The 20,664-nt window shown below is 39.1% G+C and overlaps 2 protein-coding genes across 2 annotated transcripts; one reads left to right on the top strand and one right to left on the bottom strand.

Annotated features, from left to right (window-relative positions):
* The first annotated feature begins 6,889 nt into the window (after nt 1-6,889).
* LOC143612219 (two-component response regulator ARR2-like) lies at nt 6,890-8,815 on the top strand. The gene is made up of 4 exons (XM_077086254.1): nt 6,890-7,046; nt 7,283-7,438; nt 8,106-8,501; nt 8,796-8,815. The coding sequence occupies exons 1-4, from the start codon at nt 6,890-6,892 to the stop codon at nt 8,813-8,815; spliced, it is 729 nt and encodes a 242-aa protein (XP_076942369.1).
* Nucleotides 8,816-17,014: 8,199 nt separating this feature from the next.
* LOC143612228 (protein SRC2 homolog) lies at nt 17,015-17,650 on the bottom strand. Its single transcript, XM_077086262.1, has one exon. The coding sequence runs from the start codon at nt 17,648-17,650 to the stop codon at nt 17,015-17,017; it is 636 nt and encodes a 211-aa protein (XP_076942377.1).
* Nucleotides 17,651-20,664: the final 3,014 nt, after the last annotated feature.

The raw sequence follows: 20,664 nt of genomic DNA, 5'->3' as shown, positions 1-20,664 counted from the left end.
TGCGTAATTGAGCTCCATTCCATGTTCTTGGGATGGGAGTGCCATCGAGCCTTTCAAGCCGGTATGCGCCCTTTCCCAAAACTTCTTTGCTAATGTATGGTCCTTCCCAGACCGGGGCCAGCTTTCCTGGGCGCTCTTGGTTTGAAGCCTCGTTGTTACGCAATATGTAGTCTCCTACATTGAAGTTGCATAGTTTTACCCGCGTGTTGTAGTACTTTTGCATTTGTCGCTTGTAGTTCTCTTCACGCACTGCGGCTAAGTCTCTGCGTTCTTCGGTTAGCATAAGGTCTAACCGTCTTTCTGCATCATTGTCTTCTGGCTGAATCAAGACCCTTGGTGAGGGTAAACCAATTTCGACCGGGACCATGGCTTCAGTGCCATAAGTGAGGCTGAACGGGGTTTCTCCTGTACTGGCCTTTTTCAGCGTTCTGTTTGCCCAAAGGACGTGTGGGACTTCATCCACCCAGCCGGATCTGTGTTCCAAGAGTCTTTTCTTTATGCCGTCGACGATGCTTTTATTTGCTCTTTCCACCTCACCATTACCCTGCGGGTGCGCCACTGAGGTAAAGGTGTTGGTGATTTGAAGTTCTTCCAGCCACTCTTGTAGCTTCTTGTCAGCAAAGTTGGTGCCGTTGTCGCTCACCAAAGTCTGTGGAAGTCCAAAACGACAAATAATAAATTCCCAAATAAATTTTTTGATATGTTTTGCGGTTGTTTGGGCTAAGGGTTTTGCTTCTATCCACTTGGTGAAGTAGTCGATGGCTACCACTAGGAATTGAACGTTTCCTGCTGCTGTGGGAAATGGGTCTGTCACATCGATGGCCCACTTCTGGAATGACCATGAAGAGGTGACTGGAACAAGTTCATTCTTCGGGCGATGCGTGTTGGGTGCGTAGAGCTGGCAAGACCTACATTTTCTGATGTATGCCAGCGCATCCGTATGCATCCCCGGCCAAAAGTATCCCGCATTGTTAAGCTTAGCTACAACAGCGCGTGGACCTGCGTGTACTCCACAGATGCCCTCGTGTACTTCCCTTAGGAGGTAGTCAGCATCTTGGTTGTCCACGCATCTTAGGAGTGGGCCAAGAAAGTTACGTCTATAAAGGACATCATCGATGAGTTGATAGTTCAGTGCTTTACAACGTATTTTTCTTGCCTGTGTTTTTGACTCTGGTAGTATACCCGCCGCAAGGTAATTTATTATTGGTGTCATCCATGTTTCTGTGCCGGTTTGGATGACACAGATTTCCTTGTGCGGGACTGATGGTGCTCCAAGGAGTTCAATGCGGATATCCTTTCCCAAGTGGGTGAAGGCTAACGATGCAAGCTTGCTTAACGCATCCGCAGATTTGTTTTCGCTACGCTTGACGTGTATGACTTTACAATCGTTAAAATCGCGCATAAGGGTCTTTGCTTGTGCGAGGTACAGGGCCATTGTGTCGTTCACGGCCGTGTACGTCCCGTTTATTTGGTTGGCTACTAACATGGAATCCACGTAGGCTTCCAAGTTTTTCACTCCCATTTTACACGCAATTCTCAGCCCGGCCAAGAATGCTTCATACTCCGCTTCGTTATTCGTACTTGGGAAATCCAGTCGAATAGCGTAATTATATTCTTGACCTGCTGGGTTGGTAAGTTTCAACCCTGCACCTGAACCCTCGTTGCTGGCTGCTCCATCAGTGTAGAGTCGCCAGACCTCCTGGATGTCCTGTGCTGGGAAGGGTTGAGCCTCCTCCTGGCACTCTTTCTCCCGCGAAGCGGGGACTTCTGCAATAAAGTCGGCCAAGACCTGGCCTTTTATGGCTGGTCTTGGCTTGTACTTTATCGCGTATTCTCCCAACTCTATTGCCCATCTGGCTAGGCGTCCCGACAATTCGGGTTTGCCTAGAACGTTTGCAAGTTTGAAGTTGGTGAGAACGGTGATTGGGTGACCTTGGAAATATCGTCTTAGCCTGCGTGAAGCCTGTACAAGTGCTAAGACTAATTTTTCCAGGGTAGAGTACCGGGTTTCTACGTCTGTTAGGACACGGCTAACATAGTAGATTGGCATCTGGATGCCTTTTCGTTCTACTAGCAGGACTGCCCCGGTTGCTCTATCTGTTGCGGAAAGGTATAGGATTAACTCCTCTCCCGCTTCTGGTGCTGTGAGCGTTGGGAGTTCGATCAAGCGTGACCGAATCTCCTGAAAAGCTGCTTCCGCTTCTGGTGTCCAGCGGAAGTGCGTTTTCTTTAAACAATTTCTCAACGTTGACACGAAAGGAAACGACTTATCCGCGTGGTTTGCCAAAAAGCGATTAAGTGCCACTAGTCGTCCATTCAGTGTCTGAGCCTGTTTGATGGTAGTAGGTGATTCCATTTTGATAATGGCTTCGACCTTTTTAGGGTTCGCTCTGAAGCCATCTTTAGTGACGATGACCCCCAAGAACTTCCCTTCTTCCATTCCAAAGGCACACTTGCTCGGGTTGAGCTTCATGTTTATCTTCCTGAGCGTGTTGAAAGTTTCTTCGATGTCTTTCAACATCGCTTCCGCGTCAGGGCTTTTGATGACCAAGTCATCCATGTAGACTTCCAAGTTTCTCCCAATTTGGGCATGAAACTCTTTGTCCATCAGGCGTTGGTACGTGGACCCGGCATTCTTAAGTTCGAATGGCATCATTTGATAACAAAATGTGCCATCGGGCGTCCGAAAAGCGGTTTTGTCCTGATCATCAACGGCCATGTGGATTTGATGGTACCCCTTATACGCATCCAGGAAGCATTTAAGGCGAAACGGTGCTAACGAATCTACCTTAATATCAATTTCGGGTAACGGATAACAATCTTTGGGGCATGCTTTGATTAAGTCTTTGAAGTCTATGCACATGCGCCATTGTTTGTTATTCTTCGGTACCATAACGGGATTTGCAACCCATGTTTGATATCTGCTAACGCGTACGATGCCTGCGTCAAGGAGTTCCTTGACTTGGGTTCTACACGCGTTAGCTTGTTCCGCCCCCATTACTCTGCGCTTTTGTATGACTGGCGTAAAAGCCGGGTCACACTTGAGCTTATGCTCTGCCTTACTTCGAGGTACCCCAGTCATGTCAGCTGGTGTCCATGCGAAGATGTCAGCGTTTTTCAGTAGTAAGCGTTTGAGTAAGGTGCGCGTAGGATCAATGACCGTTGGGCCAATGGTAACGGCCTGGTCAGGGTATTTGCCATTGAAGGCCCATTCTTCCGGTTCGGTGATGGTTGGTTTAGCCATCTTTGTTTTGGGTTTAGATGAGACAGATGCGATGCATACCTGGGGAATGCCGGTGATCATCGCTACACCCTCAGCTGTTGGCCATCCCATCATGCCGTGGACTGAAGATACCACGGCATTGAATCTTGCCATCCCGTCTCTCCCGAAGAGAATGTCGTACGTGTGGTGTGGCTTCCTCATCACGACAAAGTCCACATCTTCTGTGCGGGAGTGTTTCCCGTCCGTGAGAATGACGGGGAAAGATAGGATACCCAGGGGGGTGTTTGTGCTGCCGTCGAACCCTTCCATAGAGGCGCAGACCGTTTCCAGGCGTTCATTGTCTTCGTCGTCTAGCTTGTCGAAGAACTGCCTATACATCACCGTTGACGAGGCGCCGTTGTCAGCAAGAGTGCGGGAAGTGATGTAGTGCCCCAGCTGGCTTTTGATGACGATAGGGCCTTCTTTGCTGGGTCCTCCTGGCACTCGCGCGAAGCGCACCTCAGCTTCCTTCCACGCGCATGGTTCTGTCATTCGTCTTTTTCTTCCTCTGATGTTACTATGAACCATGTGGATGCTGATGTCAACGGGCTTTCGTCCGTTGCCTTTGTATCGTTTATCATTCCTCCCTCCATTCTTGATTGATGCCACAAGGTGTGTAAGTCTTCCATCCTTGACGAATGTTTCAACAATATCCTTCAAGGATGTACACTCCTCAGTGCTGTGACCCTTTGTCCCGTGGAAGTCACATGATTTGCTCTGATTCGCATTAGGTCGCTGCCGGATCATTGGAGCTTTTGGCCATGGGAGTTTTTCGGTGGCAAATATTTCCGTGACGCTTTTGGTGAGTGGCGTCCATCGGTGTTTTCGGCTTGATGGGTGCGTGTTATCCCTTCCGCCCACTAGAGGGCGAGAGCTGGATGAGGTGTCAAAGTTTCCCCTTGACTGCCAAATACCTAGCTTCCTCTTTTTGTTTTGCCGAGCGGTCCGAACGTTGTTTTCTCTAGTCCTCTGCGTGTAGAGGTGTGTATTCTGGAGAAGATCCTTACCCAGTTGCTTCTCCGTTTTGGCAAAGCGCTTGGCCGCCGTCATGATGGCATCCCATGTGGATGGCATGCCGTCCTTACCCGTCAACGTGCGGATAAGCTCTGGGTATTCGGCGCCCTGGATGAAAGCGGCGCGAACAAGATCTTCGCTTATGGTGCCCAGACTCAGCTTTTTGGAGTTGAAGCGCGTGATGAAGTCTAGTAAAGATTCATCCTCCTCTCTGACGCAGTTGAGGATCGTCCACTGCTCTTCAGTATATTTCCTCTGTTGACTGAAGTGTTGGCTGAACTTGTGTTGAAAGTCCGCCCAATCATAGATGTGGTGGACCGGTAAACGATCAAACCACGCCCTGGCCGCTCCAACCAGCGTCATCTGGAACATATAACACCACGTGGGTTCCGTCCAGTTGCTGACGGTTGCCCCCGCTATGAATCTGTTCAAGTGATCGTCTGGGTCGGACATACCATCATAAGTGCCTATGTTGGACATTTGTTTGGCACTTTTCGGGGCGATTGCTTCCGCAATGTCCCCTGCAAACTTGGACGTTCCCGCATATGCAACAGTTGGTCTAAAGGTTTTGGAGAAGTCACGTGGGTTTCCCCCCGCGGTCCTTGGTTTGAAGGTTTCTCCGAAATTCCTTCTTGGTTGGAAGTCCGTTTCCTTACGCTTCCCTTTCGCCCTATGGCGAGGGTTTGCGTCGGTGTCGGATTCCTCCCGATCATCGTCCGAGTACTCGCACTCACTACTCATGTTGAGCTGTTGTCGAGTGCTTCCGAATTCGTCAGCCTGTTGGAGTGAACGCAAACGTTCATCCAACTCAGCTTGGAATTCCTTCTGACGTGCTTCGGCCCAGGCCTTAACTTGATCGAGTGTTTGGCGGGGGAGCCTCGTCTGTTTCTCCAACTTGGCATCGGTGAGTCCCAGTGAAAGATTGTTTACTGCACTTGCCCCGGCTTGGGTAACCGGAGTAGTGTTCGTAAAATTTGTGTAACCGCCGGTGTTCCCCCCAGTAGCTGGGGTTGTGGTTACCGGGGTTTCTTGGTCACTCACTGGCCTTGGGACCGGAGTAACGTTAACCATCTTTTCAGAGGTTTTTTGAAAAAACTGAGAATTAGTTCTAGCTTTTATGCACGGATGGCGCCAATGAAAAAACACTAAGTGACCCCGAGTAGATTATGGATAATCTGGGGGTTAAGTAATGTTTCCCACGAGGGTTAGGTCCGGCAGAGATGGTTATTCTGATGACCTGCAAAACAGACACCGTGAGCTCGTCACTGAGAAGGGGGGGGGGTTCCTCCTTGTGACCACCCTCCGGCGTGAGAATCAGACTAGATTGCTCTGAATATAAGTGTATATAAAGAAAGATTGCTAGAGAAGATAAGATACAAGATAATGATACCGTTCCAAGGTGTTGGAGTATTTATAGCCGAAGGTAGGTTTCCAAGCAGGTACAGCCAGCTGTATAATATTCCTTTTCCACCAACTGTGGGCTACGCATGTGCCATGCTGGTAGTTGGTGGGTAGGCAGCGGCTGATAGTGACATGGCCGGCTGTGTACTGTTTCTTTTCCACCAACTGCAGGCTATGTACGTGCCACGCAAGGGTTGGTGAGTAGGCAGCGGTTGATAGTGACATTTTGTACTAGAGCGTGCTCCTCATACTGTTGTCGGTGAGCTGTCACCCTGTGATTGGTTCATGGGCCGCTCTGGTCAGATCTTGTCTATTTTGTCCATACCTTGGCAGGTATAGTACAAAAGACCTTCCAGAAGCGTACGGACTGGCTCATTTGGGCGGGAGTGTTCCCGCCTTGCTCATTCCTTCAGGTGACATTACTGAATTATTGAGTTAGTGCCTTATGCGTGTAGTCTTGCTGTTAGTGCGGATAGCCTTCCCTGATGGCTTGTACCCGCAGCTGCGGGAACAGGCGGGGTACTTCACCATTGGGAGGCTTTTCCTGCGGGAACAGCTGGCGTACTGCGCGTAAGGTCTTCATCTCTGAGCATGGTTGGTCCTGCGGAACCAGTTGGTCCTTGCGCAGACGTCCCTCTTCAAGGTGAGTCTTGCGGGTCCAACTGGGCTCTGCTGGGACCTACCTCTTCAATTACATTTATAACATTTGATCTAATCTTGTTGGTTTACAGTTTTTAACCAACACAGTTTAAATACATGATGACATACGTTTTACTCAATTACTTATATTACATTTATGGCATTTAATCTACTCTTATTTTTAATTTTTAAATTGTCATTTTCCGCGTTTGACTAAAGCTCAGATATTAATCATTTTTACATTCTTGTTACTTTTAATCATTTAAAAAAGCAAAACCAAATCTTCGTATTATAATTCTCTTCCAAAAACGCAACTTTATATTAAATACCGTTATTTTTAAAACCCAGATAAAACATGAAATGTAATCAATGTAGATTCATTGCATTCATTAATATTAAAGTTAAGGTGTAATATGCCTTATGTAATATGATAACATCCTATTGCCAAAATACTAATTAGTGAAATAATTCTTGTGAATTGTGTGTTTTTTTTCAGATCTACCTCAACGAGTATGCTAATTATTTTAGTATAAATTCACCTGGGTACATGCAAGGTAAATCACAAAACTGAAGATGACTAGAACTAGTTCTTCTTTGAAGTTCACAGGTGCGGGCAACAGCAACGAGTTACCCGACAACTTTCCAGAAGGTCTCCGGGTGCTGGTTGTAGATGATGATCAAACTTGTCTCAAGATCATTGATAAGAAGCTCAAAAAATGCAACTATGAAGGTACATAAAATTACAAATTACACCCATTGTGTTTAAATTTTAAAACTATTTTACCCAATTTTCCGATTCCATTGGAAATTTAAAAATAAATATATAAATAAATAAATTTGGATTTGTTGTGAAACTCAAATCCAGTTTGATATTTTTGATGAAATTTATGTTCGATTTGTTTTTTTTACTATATTAATTGATTGAAGCGTACAATTGCTTATATACATATTTATATTAATTTGCAGTAACCCTATGTAATAAAGCTGAGAACGCTATAACATTGCTAAGGGAAAACAAGAAAGTGTTTGATATTGTTTTGAGTGATGTCCGTATGAAGGGCATGGATGGATTCAGACTCCTCCAGCTGATTGGACTCGAAATGGATCATATTCCTGTTGTTAGTAAGTTAACATGTTTTCTAAGTTTATGTTTTTTAATTTAAGTTTTTATGGTTGATGGACTTTGCATGGGTCAACTACTGTTTGATTTGAATTTGTTAGTGCTACTTGATATGTTTAACTTTAAAGGTTTAGAGTTTAGCTAGGGTTTTATTTTTGGAACTTTTTGAAGGGGACGGATATACAAACTTTTATAAATTTAAAATAAAATTAACTTAAAAGATTCAAGTTTATAAGGGTTTAGGGGGTGCTTGGGATTCCTTATTTTACCTCCTTATAACTTATAATTAAGTCATAAGTTATAAGCTACAAAGCTGTAACTTATGACTTTTATACACTCACAAAACCTATAAGTTATAAGCTATAAGGAGGTAAAATAAGGAATCCGGAACACCCCCTTAATATGTAATTTGTTGAATTCTACTGTCATCTGTTTGTATATATGGGTCAACCAATGTTTCATTTGAAGTTGCTAGTGTTTTTTGATATGTTCAACTTTAAAGGTTTAGACTTTAGCTAGAGTTTTGTTTTTGTTATTTTTTATAAAGAGGATGGATCCCAACAAACTTTATAATTTTATTTTTGTAAAAAAAACAAACTTGAAGATTTAAGTTTATAAGGTTTACCATTTAGGGTCAAAGGTTTAATCTGTAATCTGTTGAATTTACAGTGATGTCAGTGGATGACAGCCCTAGTGTAATGATGAAGGCGATAGATCAAGGCGCATGCGATTATATAATCAAGCCTGTAAGTATCGAGGTGCTGCGTTCCCTTTGGCTTCATGTGGTTAGAAGCCGGAAACCTAAGTGCCAGTGCCAGAGCGATCGCCAGCTAGCATTAGTTGTTCATGAAGCGGCTAATCAACCTCAGCAACTTATAGAATATGCTGGCTATACATCTCCGGACAACGAAAGGCGTAAGGGGAAAATGATCAAGAGAAGGAGAGACAAGGAGGATGAATACGAGGACCTGGACGAGTCTTCTTCTTTAAAGAAGCAACGTGTTGTTTGGACGCTTGAGCTTCATCAAAGGTTTGTTGAAGCTGTCTATATCCTTAGCTTAGAGAGTAAGACATTTTGTATTCTCATTGTTTTATTATTATTATTATTATTATTATTATTATTATTATTATTATTATTATTATTTTTTGTTTGATATATAAACCCTAAACCTTAAACCTTAAACCTTAAACTCTGTAGGGGCGGTTCCAAAAAAAATATTAGAGATAATGGGTGTCCCCGGTATCACCAGAGAAAACATTGCCAGCCATCTCCAGGCAAGTGTAAAATAATATATACAAATTTCAAATTTATATACTTTTTTTAGAAAATGTATTCACAAGTTTAAGTTTTTGGTGCAGAAATACCGTCTTTATCTTAAGCGGATGAAAAATACACAACATCCAAATGATATCGACGCAGCATTTATGGATTTCCTCAGTCGCGGTTACGAACTTCAGGGTTTACATGGGAAGGGTCAATTCTCAGGTCAACCCCTCCAACCATTCCAAAATTCGCTTCTTGACCGTTTAAGTAGCTCAAGTTCTTTGGCTCCTATGTCAGGCACCAGCCAAAGATTCAAATTTTTGTTTGAAGATCCAAGATTTCTTGTGAATCCCGTCAACGCTAAACAAAAGCAGTATTTGGGCACGAATACTCCATCTCACCAGTATTCATTCAATTCATTCAATGATGTAAACAGTCAAGCAATAGTTCCAATGCCTGATCCAAGTCTTGGTCAGAATCTCTTTTCTAATGGAATGTTGGCTAATGGTCTAGGATCGAATGTGTCAGGAAGTGGGATAGGTCCAAGCTACAACTGTTACGGTTCCAGTCAGATGAATGTCGATCCGCCCCCTCAAAACATGACCTTTACCGATTGGATGACTTATCCTACTAGCCCAACGATGGGACCCGGCACATCTTTTGCATTAGAGGGAAGTGGGACCAATGGTGACAATACCGGGGACAACCAAAATGACCTCTTAAGCTCACTTCTTGAACAGGTACATATATGTTCTTTAATGTTATATTGTATTAATGTTGTGTGCAATAATCTTGAATGTATGAAACTAATGCAGACAACGGAAGGCTTTGCACAAATGGGGAGTGATCTTGCATTTGATGGCTATGATTTTGATGATCTTCCCGGAGCAACTTAGAAGAATCTGAATCTTCCGGTTTATGTAGCAAGTGATGTTTCGTTTTTTTGTTTGTTGTTTTAGCAAAAAGCACTGTGTGCCAATGCTTATGCATGGGCACATGAATTTTTGAATGTTTTTATAAGCAACATATATATTGTTGCTTAAAACATTCATAAATTCAAATTTTGTTGTTGCAGTGTATGTCTGTTGTTTTTCTTAAGTTCTTATGTTGGTTGTAATATTTTGCCGGTTTGGCTTTGAACATTGTGGTTTTCTGTTTATTTATGCATTTGTGTTGGTTTGAGACTTTAAGAATTGTTTTTTAATTTCATTGTTGTGTTTGATTAAGAACATTGTGGTTTCTATTTGTTTATGCATTTGTCTGTTGGTTTAAGACTTTGAGAATTGCTTTTAAATTTCATTGTTATGTTTAATTGAACATGTACTCGAAAGGGTGTATGCAGGTTTAATACCATAAGGTGTGTTTGTAGAAGTGGTTATGCTACCACAACTCATAACTTTTCTACTCATCAACCCTCATGGTCCATGCCATCTTTGGTAATTGATTTTAATTTTCTAAGTAAAGTTTGTTAAGAGACAATGAGCGGTAGATCATAGATCGATACCATCCTTCGTCATTAATTTTCGCTATCCTATAGATCGCGCACGTGATCGTATCTAACACTAACCTTTTTAAAGCAAAAAATATATGTTACTCGCGTATTCTAAAGTGATATTTACTTTTCTTCGTGTATCATAATCTAGGATATAAGATTAGAATGATAAAGGTGAGTTGTGAATTTGACTAGAAAAATACTTCACACAAGTTTTTTTTTAAAGTATAGTTTGAACTGTTAAATCTTAAAAAATATTTTTTTATGAAATTACAATGTTTGTGCATTGATTATGAATTAATGTGCTTCTATAGTCACAAATAGTTGAACTCTTTAACCTTACCAGACATTCTATATAAACTTGTAATGGACTAATGGCTTAGCACAACTCACTCTCTAGTTGGACTATTTGATCTCAATGTTTTAGGAAAATCCATTCTTTTTATGTGTTTCTATTCTAGAATATTGATCTATTTAACCTTATAAGACTTTTTAAAGGTTTTAACTCAATAGATTATTAACTAATGTGTTCCTTTTTATAAATAGTTGAACTATTTCATTTAAAAAACATTTTATATAAACTTACAATCTTTTAGCACAAACTCAATCTAGGTTAACTTGTTCCTTTTCGCGACTAGTTGAACTATTTAATTTTAAGATACGTTTTTGTATATACTACAATATTTTAGCGCGATCTATTGTATTAATGCATTTATATTCACAAGCTTTTGAACTTTATATATACTACAATGGTCCATGACATGTTTGGTGACAGATTTCACTTTCGAAAACGTAAAGTTGGGCAAAGACGGTGAGTGGTAGATCATAGATCGACTTTGTCATTCATTTTCACTGTCCTATAAATCTCGCATGTAACCGTATCTAAAACTCACCACTTTAAAGAAAAAATATATAGTAACATGTGTAGTGATATTTACTGTCCTTCGTATATCATAATCGAGATCTAAGATTGGATCAAGTTGTGATCGACTAGAAACATCGAAGAACACATTTATACTAGGTGATCACAGTCATCTCTAGACGAAAGTCTGTGGTCACATCCATTTTAGTTAAACAAGAGTTATATCGAGGCGATAAGTATTGATAATTACTGTATTATATTGAGGTTCGACGAGTGGACTTCAAAGCTACTGAAATGAGTTAAATCAAAGTTTGTTTAATCAATGATTCCCCAATATATGTAAGAATTTACAAAATTAATTAACTAGTATTACATTATATACATTCAGATGTGTTTTAAAATCTCGAACACTTTTTTATCTCTTCCAATAACTTAATGTACACGAAACAAATGTCCGTTTGAGCTAAAGCTAATTGATCGGTAATAACTATACCACATACAAATCAATATACTGTTAAGAATATCTAATAATAACAATTTTCATATAATAGTTTTAGTGACAAATTCAATGTAAAGAGTAACGCTACAACAATATCTTGTTTAGTATAATTATCTCAAAGTAGCAAGTTCAGAGACATGTTCATAGTTCACCTTCAGAATTCATGGATTTCAGGTTTAGAATTTAATTTCAGAGTTCGATATAATAATACAACATATAAAAGATAAAAGATAAATAATAACAGTTATCATGTTCAAAGCAACATAATAACGAATTTCGATCTCCAGCTATAGGGCATATACATGAGAAAAAAATCCATACTCATGGAGTCGTCATAAATCCATACCTTAAATTAATGTCAAATATATACTTTCCTTAACGTCGATAAATCTTCTTTGAAATACATAACAAAATCTATTTATGATTTTAGTTAATTTACTTGTATTAACATTATGTCTTAGATTATTGGAGAAAATATAGAATACTGTAACATCACGGAAAAATTCAAGCCAAAAACGCCAATTTCCAAAGTCAAGAGACCAAATCTGTCAATTTCCAAACTCGTGGGTTAAAAATGAAAATTCTGTTTTCCTGACATATCGCGATACGCGATGGATCAGGAAAGAGATCCATCGCGTACCGCGATGGGTTACCTGACACATTGTGACGTCTGCCACGTGGCACACGGTGGCACGGTATGTCGCCACATGTCAACACGTGGCAACGCGTCTGCCACGTGTCGCCACGCGGTACAACACCTGCCACGTGTCGCCATGTGGCAGGCCTACGTGGTGACTCAGGCAGCCTACATCGCGCTACGCGACGGGCTAGCCAGAAGGCCGCCGCGTACCGCGACGGGCTTCCAAAATTTGTCTATAAATAGTAGGTTCGGGGCTTCACTCTCCACACACCAAAACACACATACAATCCTCTCTCTAACCTCTCTCTAAACCTCGATAAACGTGTCCTGATTCCTCGATAAGCGTACCTTCGACTCCTTGATATTCGTGCCACCACCTGACAACGTTCAAGAAGGCGATATCAACCCGATGTCCCAACGATCCCTTTCAAAAAGCATTGGTGCCTTGTAAAGCGTGCCAAGGTGTGGAGAAGGATTGCCAAGAAGAGACGAGGAAGGAAAGAGTGTTAATCAAGCGACGGCGAAGTGCTGCATAAGAGTAAAGGGTTTTGTTAAGCCGACAAAGGTAGACATAATGCTTGAACAAAATAATAATAAAATATTATAAAGGCTTAACCCTAAGGTCGAGGTTATACTCGATACCTCGAAAATAAAAAAGAAATATATAACAAAGAAAAAGAAAAGAAAGAAATATAAATAAATATATATGTGTGAATATATATATAATTCTTTGTTATGAATATTATTTAAGTAATAAAGAGTATTCTTAAATAATAAAGAAAAGAATACGTTTCTTAAAGAAAAAGAAACGTAGAGTTTTATAAAAATAAACTAAAGGTTTATAAATATTACTTTTTAACCAGATGTTTTAAAGTAGAAGAATAAATAATCGAGGTGGCGATTATAAAACTAAAACAAAAGGTCTTAAGCCGGATTTTATATCCGACTAACAAAAGTTATACTCGTACTATAGGTGCAAGATAGCAAGGGAAAGACCCACGAACGGTGTTGGAAACCGATCCGAATCAAAAGGTGTGCGCCCCAACTTTTACAAAACTTGTTTTCAAAAACGAGGCAACTTGTTATGTGTAAAACTTTACATGAGATTAAGTGTCTTTAAAAACATTGTAAATAAGAGTATAAGCCTAGCCCTCAAGACGTGGTATACGTTTGTCTGGATCCTTACATATGTGGTAATAACGCTGTGGGCACATCGTACCACACTCGGTTATAGTCACGCTCGCCTGCGGGGAGTAATGACCATGTGTATACATACGGGTACTCAACTAGTCGAACGCTGCGGTGTTTGCTGGGGTGACCTAGAGTACAGACTCAAGTTTATAATGATGTTTTAACTAGATTCTTCTTAAGCCAAGATGGGCCGAGGCTTACGTGGTCTCGAGGGGTGATCTAGTAAAGAAAAATATTATAGCGTCATCATATTCACCAGCATTCGTTGCTGACGTATTTTCTTAACATTTTGCAGGTAATCAGGAATAGAGCTTGAAAGAACGAAGTGCTCATGATCACGATGGCTCGGATATTTTGTTGAACTAAACTATTAATTAAATAGTGGTTTTGTAAAACTTATAACAAGTAAACTTAAAATGGGACTTTCGTCTCAACTTTTGTAATGTAAATATTTACAACTTTGATCCTTATGTTTTTATAAGACTTCCGCTAATAACTGTAAACTCTGATTTATTTACAAACATGGTACCAACTGTTGGTCGCACGCCCAGGCCTAAGATGGGGGTGTGACAAATACAATAATTGGTTAACGTACATTAGGTACAAGAATATTTATATTCATGAAATCGATCCACGACATCACATGACAAGATCTGGAAATCGTCAATACATATCTAATTAATCATTGGTTCACCGAAATAAACAATTTTGGATCGTTAATCGATCAATTTTTTACTTTTCTTCACGAAAACCGTTTTTGAGAGTTTTAGATTTTCGGCTTAGCGTTTTAATTTTTGGCTGAGCGTTTTAGTATTTTTGCCTAGCTTTGAGCGTTTTTGTTTTTTTGCCTTTGAGCGTCTCGCGTACCTATCGTACGTTAAACAATTATTGTACAGTAACCTCAACCTATATAATTATATATAAATACCTATCGGTGTTCGTCCCACCGACAAATATGATAGTGTTCGTGTTCGTGTTCATGTCTTTTTAAGTTTAATTTAAAGTGAAATTTTAGATTTAATAAAAAATAAATTGCTCTAAGAACATACGCTATGGGGCGCGGTGAAGGTGGTTGGGCACGAATACTCCATCTCACCAATATTCATTCAATGATGTTAACAGTCAAGCATTGGTTCCAATGCCTGATCCAAGTCTTGGTCAGAATCTCTTTTCTAATGGAATGTTGGCTAATGGTCTAGGAACAAATGTTTCAGGAAGTGGGATAGGTCCAAGCTACAACGGTTACAGTTCCAATCAGATGAATGTTGATCCGGTCCCTCAAAACATGACCTTTACCGATTGGATAACTTATCCTACTAGCCCGACGATGGGACCCGGCACATCTTTTGCATTAGAGGGAAGTGGGACCAATGGTGACAATAACGCGGACAACCAAAATGACCTCTTAAGCTCACTTCTTGAACAGGTACATATATGTTCTTTAATGCTATATTGTATTAATGTTGTGTGCAATAATCTTGAATGTATGAAACTAATGCAGACAATGGAAGGCTTTGCACAAATGGGAAACGATCTTGCATTTGATGGCTATGATTTTGATGATCTTCCCGGAGCAACTTAGAAGAATCTGAATCTTCCGGTTTATGTAGCAAGTGATGTTTCGTTTTTTTGTTTGTTGTTTTAGCAGAAAGCACTGTGTGCCAATGCTTATGCATGGGCACATGAATTTTTGAATGTTTTTATAAGCAAATATATTGTTGGTAAAACATTCATAAATTCAAATTTTGTTGTTGCAGTGTATGTCTGTTGTTATTCTTTAGTTCTTATGTTGGTTGTAATATTTTGCCGGTTTGGCTTTGAACATTGTGGTTTTCTGTTTGTTTATGCATTTGTGTTGGTTTGAGACTTTAAGAATTGTTTTTTTAATTTCATTGTTGAGTTTGATTAAGAACATTGTGGTTTTCTAACTGTTTATGCATTTGTCTGTTGGTTTAAAACTTTGAGAATTGCTTTTAAATTTCATTGTTATGTTTAATTGAACATGTACTCAAAAGGGGGTATGCAGGTTTAACACCATAAGGTGTGTTTGTAGAAGTGGTTATGCTACCACAACTCATAACTTTTCTACTCATCAACCCTCATGGTCCATGCCATCTTTGGTAATTGATTTTCACTTTTAAAGTAAAGTTTGTTAAGAGACAATGAGCGGTAGATCGTAGATCGATACCATCCATCGTCATTAACTTTCATTATCCTATAGATCGTGCATGTGATCGTATCTAACACTAACCTCTTTAAAGCAAAAATATATTTTACTCGCGTATTCTAAAGTGATATTTACTTTCCTTCGTGTATCATAATCTAAGATATAAGATTAGAATGATAAAGGGCGAGCTGTGAATTTGACTAGAAAAATACTTCACAAAAGTTTTTTAAAAACAAGTATAGTTGAACTGTTTAATCTAACATTTTTTATTTACAATGTTTGTGCATTGATTATGAATTAATGTGCTTCTAGTCACAAATAATTAAACTCTTTAACCTTACCAGACATTCTATATAAACTTGTAATGGACTAATGTCTTAGCACAACTCACTCTCTTGTTGGACTATTTGATCTCAAGAGTTTTATATGAACAACAATGTTTTAGGAAAATCCATTCTTTTTATGTGTTTCTGTTCTAAAATATTGATCTATTTAACCTTATAAGACTTTTTAAAGGTTTTAACTCAATAGATTATTAACTAATGTGTTCCTTTTTATAAATAGTTGAACTATTTCATTTAAAATTAGAAACATTTTATATAAACTTACAATCTTTTAGCACAAACTCTATCTAGGTTAACTTGTTCCTTTTCGCGACTTGTTGAACTATTTAATTTTAAGATAGGTTTTTGTATAGACTACAATATTTTAGTGTGATCTATTGTATTAATGTATTTATGTTCACAAGCTTTTGAACTTTATATAAACTAGAATGGTCCATGACATGTTTGGTGACTGATTTCACTTTCGTAAATGTAAAGTTGGGCAAAGACGGTGAGTGGTAGATCATAGATCAACTTTGTCATTCATTTTCATTGTCCTATAAATCTCGCATGTGATCGTATCTAAAACTCACCATTTCAAAGGAAAAAATTATATAGCAACATGTGTAGTGATACTTACTGTCATTCGTAAATCATAATCGAGATCTAAGATTGGAATCGCTTTGTCATTCATTTTCACTGTCCTATAAATCCCGCATGTGACCGTATCTAAAACTCACCACTTCAAAGAAAATAAATATATAGTAACATGTGTAGTGATATTTACTGTCCTTTGTATATCATAATCGAGATCTAAGATTGGAACAAGTTGTGATTGACTAGAAACATCGAAGCACACATTTATACTAGGTAATTAAAGTCATCTCTAGACGAAAGTCCGTGGTCACATCCATGTTAGTTAAACAAGAAGTATAGTGAGGCGATAAGTATTGATAATTAATTACTATATTATACTGAGGTTCGACGAGTGGACTTCAAAGCTGCTGAAATGAGTTAAATCAAAATTTGTTTAAAGCTCAAACTGCTTGGAATTCATGCTACATTAAAAACATAAGAACAAATGTTATCACGAAGTCCATAAAACCCATAACTTGTTCACCAGAATAAAATAGATGAAGATCAAGATAATAACATCATTACAACTACTAATTCAAAAACAACATGATTATAATCACCGATAAAGCCAAACCCCATACTAGAATTTCCAAACCCAAACCCCATGCTAGAGCACCTACGAGGTGGAACAACCGGCCTCGGCCGTCGTGGATAATAAACGCACCCCGGGTGTTGGTTCTGGTAACCATATCCAGCCGGTTTCTCCCCCATCCCACGTGGAATCGTCGTAAACGTCTCCCGAAACTCATACTTGAAACTTAAAACTCCATTCGGTTTACCAGACGGCCTTCTAAGTACTTCATAACTAGCAGTCTGAGCCGCCTTCCCGTTACCCTTAAAACCTTCGAGAAGCTCCTTAACCGGAACATGAACCTCTCCTAAATTCTTCCCACCGAACATCGCCTCCTCCTTTAACTTAAAAACCAACGTCGCACCCGAGAATTCTTCATCGATAACAAACTTCATGGGAACGTTCCATGTGGGGTTGGAATCACCATACTTGTCCGTGTTGGTTCTTTGCTTTTGACCTTTGCCCCCGGAGATGAAAACGACAGCGTAGACGTGCATGCTGCCTGTGAATCTTGATTTCTTGAGGCCGTTCACCGAGACGAGAGTGATGTTTAAGTTTCGGTACTCCATGTGGATTGGATATCACCAGCACACAAACAATCTATCTGTTTGAAGAAACGAAACTAAAACCCTATTTATAATAAGATAGAAACCATATTAAGCCTATTTGAATTTTGAATACGAATTATGTGAACTAATTTGAAGTATACTCTAATACAAACTCATTTAAATTGAAATAATTTAAATTTTAGTCCTCCATCTTTATAATTTTTATGATCCTTTCCTAAACCATCCTTCAATCTATAACTTAGTCGGGCTTTATGGTCGGTGGTGATATGTTATCAAACATGCTTGATATTAGGAGTGTTATTCGGGTTGTACTTTCAAGTTTCAGATTTCTCGGGTCGGGTTCCTCGGGTTTGATAAAAAAAATTCGAGTACTCAGACCCGACCTTAATCTCCCCCGGGTTATTCGGGTCCGGGTTTTATAAACACAGGTTAATCGGGTTTCAAGTATTTGACCTAAAAAACAATATATATATATATATATACAAGTTTTTAGCCCGCATGTCACGCAGGTTTATTTAGGATTTTGTTTTTTAACCATTTTGCAATTATATTTTTTAATTATTTGTTTATTTTTCAACCGAGATGTCAAAGATCTATCAAAAACAATCCTTTGATATGTACAAACTTAAAAAAAATACAATCTTACCCTCTAGAATGAGGGTTTCATTAGGGCTGCAACGGTTCAGAACCGCGAGAACCGAACCGGAACCTATTATAGTAAACCGGTTCGGTTCCAGAACCGCTAAAGCCGGTTCTCGCTAAGCGGTTCTGGCTAGAACCGGTTCGATAATTTATTTATCAAATGAGTTATGCAAACTTTGCAAATTGCAAAACAAGTTTATACAATTGTATGTCTTCTTTCACGGTAAAACTAATTTAGATTACAACATGAACATCCGTTATTAAAACCTAAGTGTTGAAGTTAAATAAATTATTAGCAACGATAGATTAATGGAAGATCATATCATTTTATATTAAATTACCTTGATAGCTTAAATCAAAACTGATCATGGTTGATAGTTCTTGAACGTAAATAAAGAAGATTTGAATTAAAAAATGATTAAATGGATGCCGGTTAATAAGTTATTCTATAAAAAATGAGGATTGGTAAATTTATTTAAAACGTTTTGAATATTCCGGTTCTTCGGTTCCAAGTCTAGATCCGCCGGTTTTACCCGGAACCGAACTGTGAACCGTTTAATGCAAATTCTGAGAACCAAGAACCAAACCGGTACACATATTAGCGGTTCTGAGGCACCGGTTCGGTTCCGGTTCCTCGGTTCTGGCGGTTCCGAACCGTTTTTTGCTCACCCATAGGTTTCATGCTTTGATAAAGAACTAAAACAATTGCCGACTCGATACCAATAACCTAGGAAGCACAGAAACGCGAAACAGAGTGGAGTCCCCGTCCCGGGGACGGCGTGGGGACGGGTACGCCGGGGAAACGCCGCCGAAACGTTTCCCGGCCGCTTATGAAAATCGGGGACGGGATGTTATATGTTTCCGGGCTTGGTACGGCGCTGTAGAAGTTTCGGAAACGTTTCCTTGAAATTTTAAGGCTTTTTGATTAATTTTTCAAATTCTTAAAATAGGTTTATTAATTAATTATAATAGGAAACATTTGAGTTTAGTTTGACAGTAGGAAAAAAAGCAAACAAACCGTCCATATTATATGAATATCTTCTCATACTTCATAATCTCAAAATCGTGAGCAGATCTCTATACTGTATTTTTTTTAATATATTTTTTGGACTTTGTTTAAATCTATTTTTGATTTTTTTATATATTTTTTGGGGTTGTACCCTTGCCGTACCCGTATCTTGGATTTTTGATTTTTGCCGTTTCCCGTACCCATAACGCCCCAGTTTCCTGGTCGCGTACCCGTTCCCGTGCTACTTAGCCAATAACACATCAGAAACTTCCACACAATCAAATTGTCAAAACAATCTAACTTATTAAAGCAATTCACAAATATGTATGTTATCTTCTATGCCTAACACACTGTAAACAAAGTATACATCCCAAAACTATACATGACAAAGTAAAGGCCCAAATTATGTCGGCGTCGAGGCAACATAATGCATTTAGGTCACTTTTCACCACATCTCTCTCCTTTGCCCCAACTATGACCACATCTGTGCAATAGTAGATTATCATGGCCGCTTTTTTAGGTCACTTCAGCCACTAAACCACCTTCAAGTTCCTAATCACTTAGAGAATATATAAAATCTGATAATATATATAGGATGCATCCAATGCTATTTCAACATTCTTTAAATGTCTGGCCAAGAAATTTTTATCCATTTATTAGCAATATGCATTAATATGATTACATCATGTATCTTTAATTTCACTTATACAACAACAATCAATTGTATTAATATGAGTAAATTACCCATACAACACAAATTTCAAATTATGCAGAATTCAAAGCATACAAAAGCATAACCTAAATTAAAAACGTACGCCGTTTTTCTCCCTTGTATCATGCAATTATAATGAAGAAACAAATTCACAGAATTAGGGAAGTATTCATTCTCAACCAATAGAAACTAATTTACCTTTTTACCTTGTTTAATACTGCCGATTTCAGTGTAGAGTTCTTTAACAGCTGCTGATTTTGTCATCTTATGATTAACCTGAAATATTTAATAGAAATTTAAACAAACCTCTGGTCTATTCTTGATGCTTTTAGCTCAATATGCATTATCTAGTGTGCCATAGTTCCTAATCTCGTAACTGGGAGCTCGGTATTTCAACCATAATTTACCGGAAAATTGTAATTTGTCAACTTGTGTAATAGAACACAAAAATTAAGAAAAAGAAAGTTAAATTTTTAGCTAAAATAATGTCAAAAGAGCATACTAAAACTTGTTTGACTAACGATGTCAAAACTCAATTATTTGATTTAGACATAATAACAAACATATACTCCTAAGAGAAGTTAACCAATAAGTTTAAATGAGCCCGTGGGACCAAAAGCATAAAACTGTGCATTTACATTTGGATGAAAC

The sequence above is a fragment of the Bidens hawaiensis genome, unplaced genomic scaffold (genome assembly GCF_021521415.1).
Source record: "Bidens hawaiensis isolate Kalapana, Puna unplaced genomic scaffold, B.hawaiensis_p1.1 tig00033930_1, whole genome shotgun sequence".
In the NCBI taxonomy this organism is placed as follows: domain Eukaryota; kingdom Viridiplantae; phylum Streptophyta; class Magnoliopsida; order Asterales; family Asteraceae; genus Bidens; species Bidens hawaiensis.
The sequence above is the reverse complement of the archived record's forward strand: the minus strand, read 5'-3'. Positions and strand labels throughout refer to the sequence as shown.

Bases quoted from the DNA above. Each gene is read 5' to 3' on its own strand.
- LOC143612219 (XM_077086254.1), top strand. From the start codon at position 6,890: ATGACTAGAACTAGTTCTTCTTTGAAGTTCACAGGTGCGGGCAACAGC. The intron at 7,047-7,282 runs GTACATAAAATT...ATTAATTTGCAG, and splicing joins CAAAAAATGCAACTATGAAG to TAACCCTATGTAATAAAGCT. The intron at 8,502-8,795 runs GTAAGACATTTT...TTTTTGGTGCAG, and splicing joins CTATATCCTTAGCTTAGAGA to AAATACCGTCTTTATCTTAA.
- LOC143612228 (XM_077086262.1), bottom strand. From the start codon at position 17,650: ATGGAGTACCGAAACTTAAACATCACTCTCGTCTCGGTGAACGGCCTC.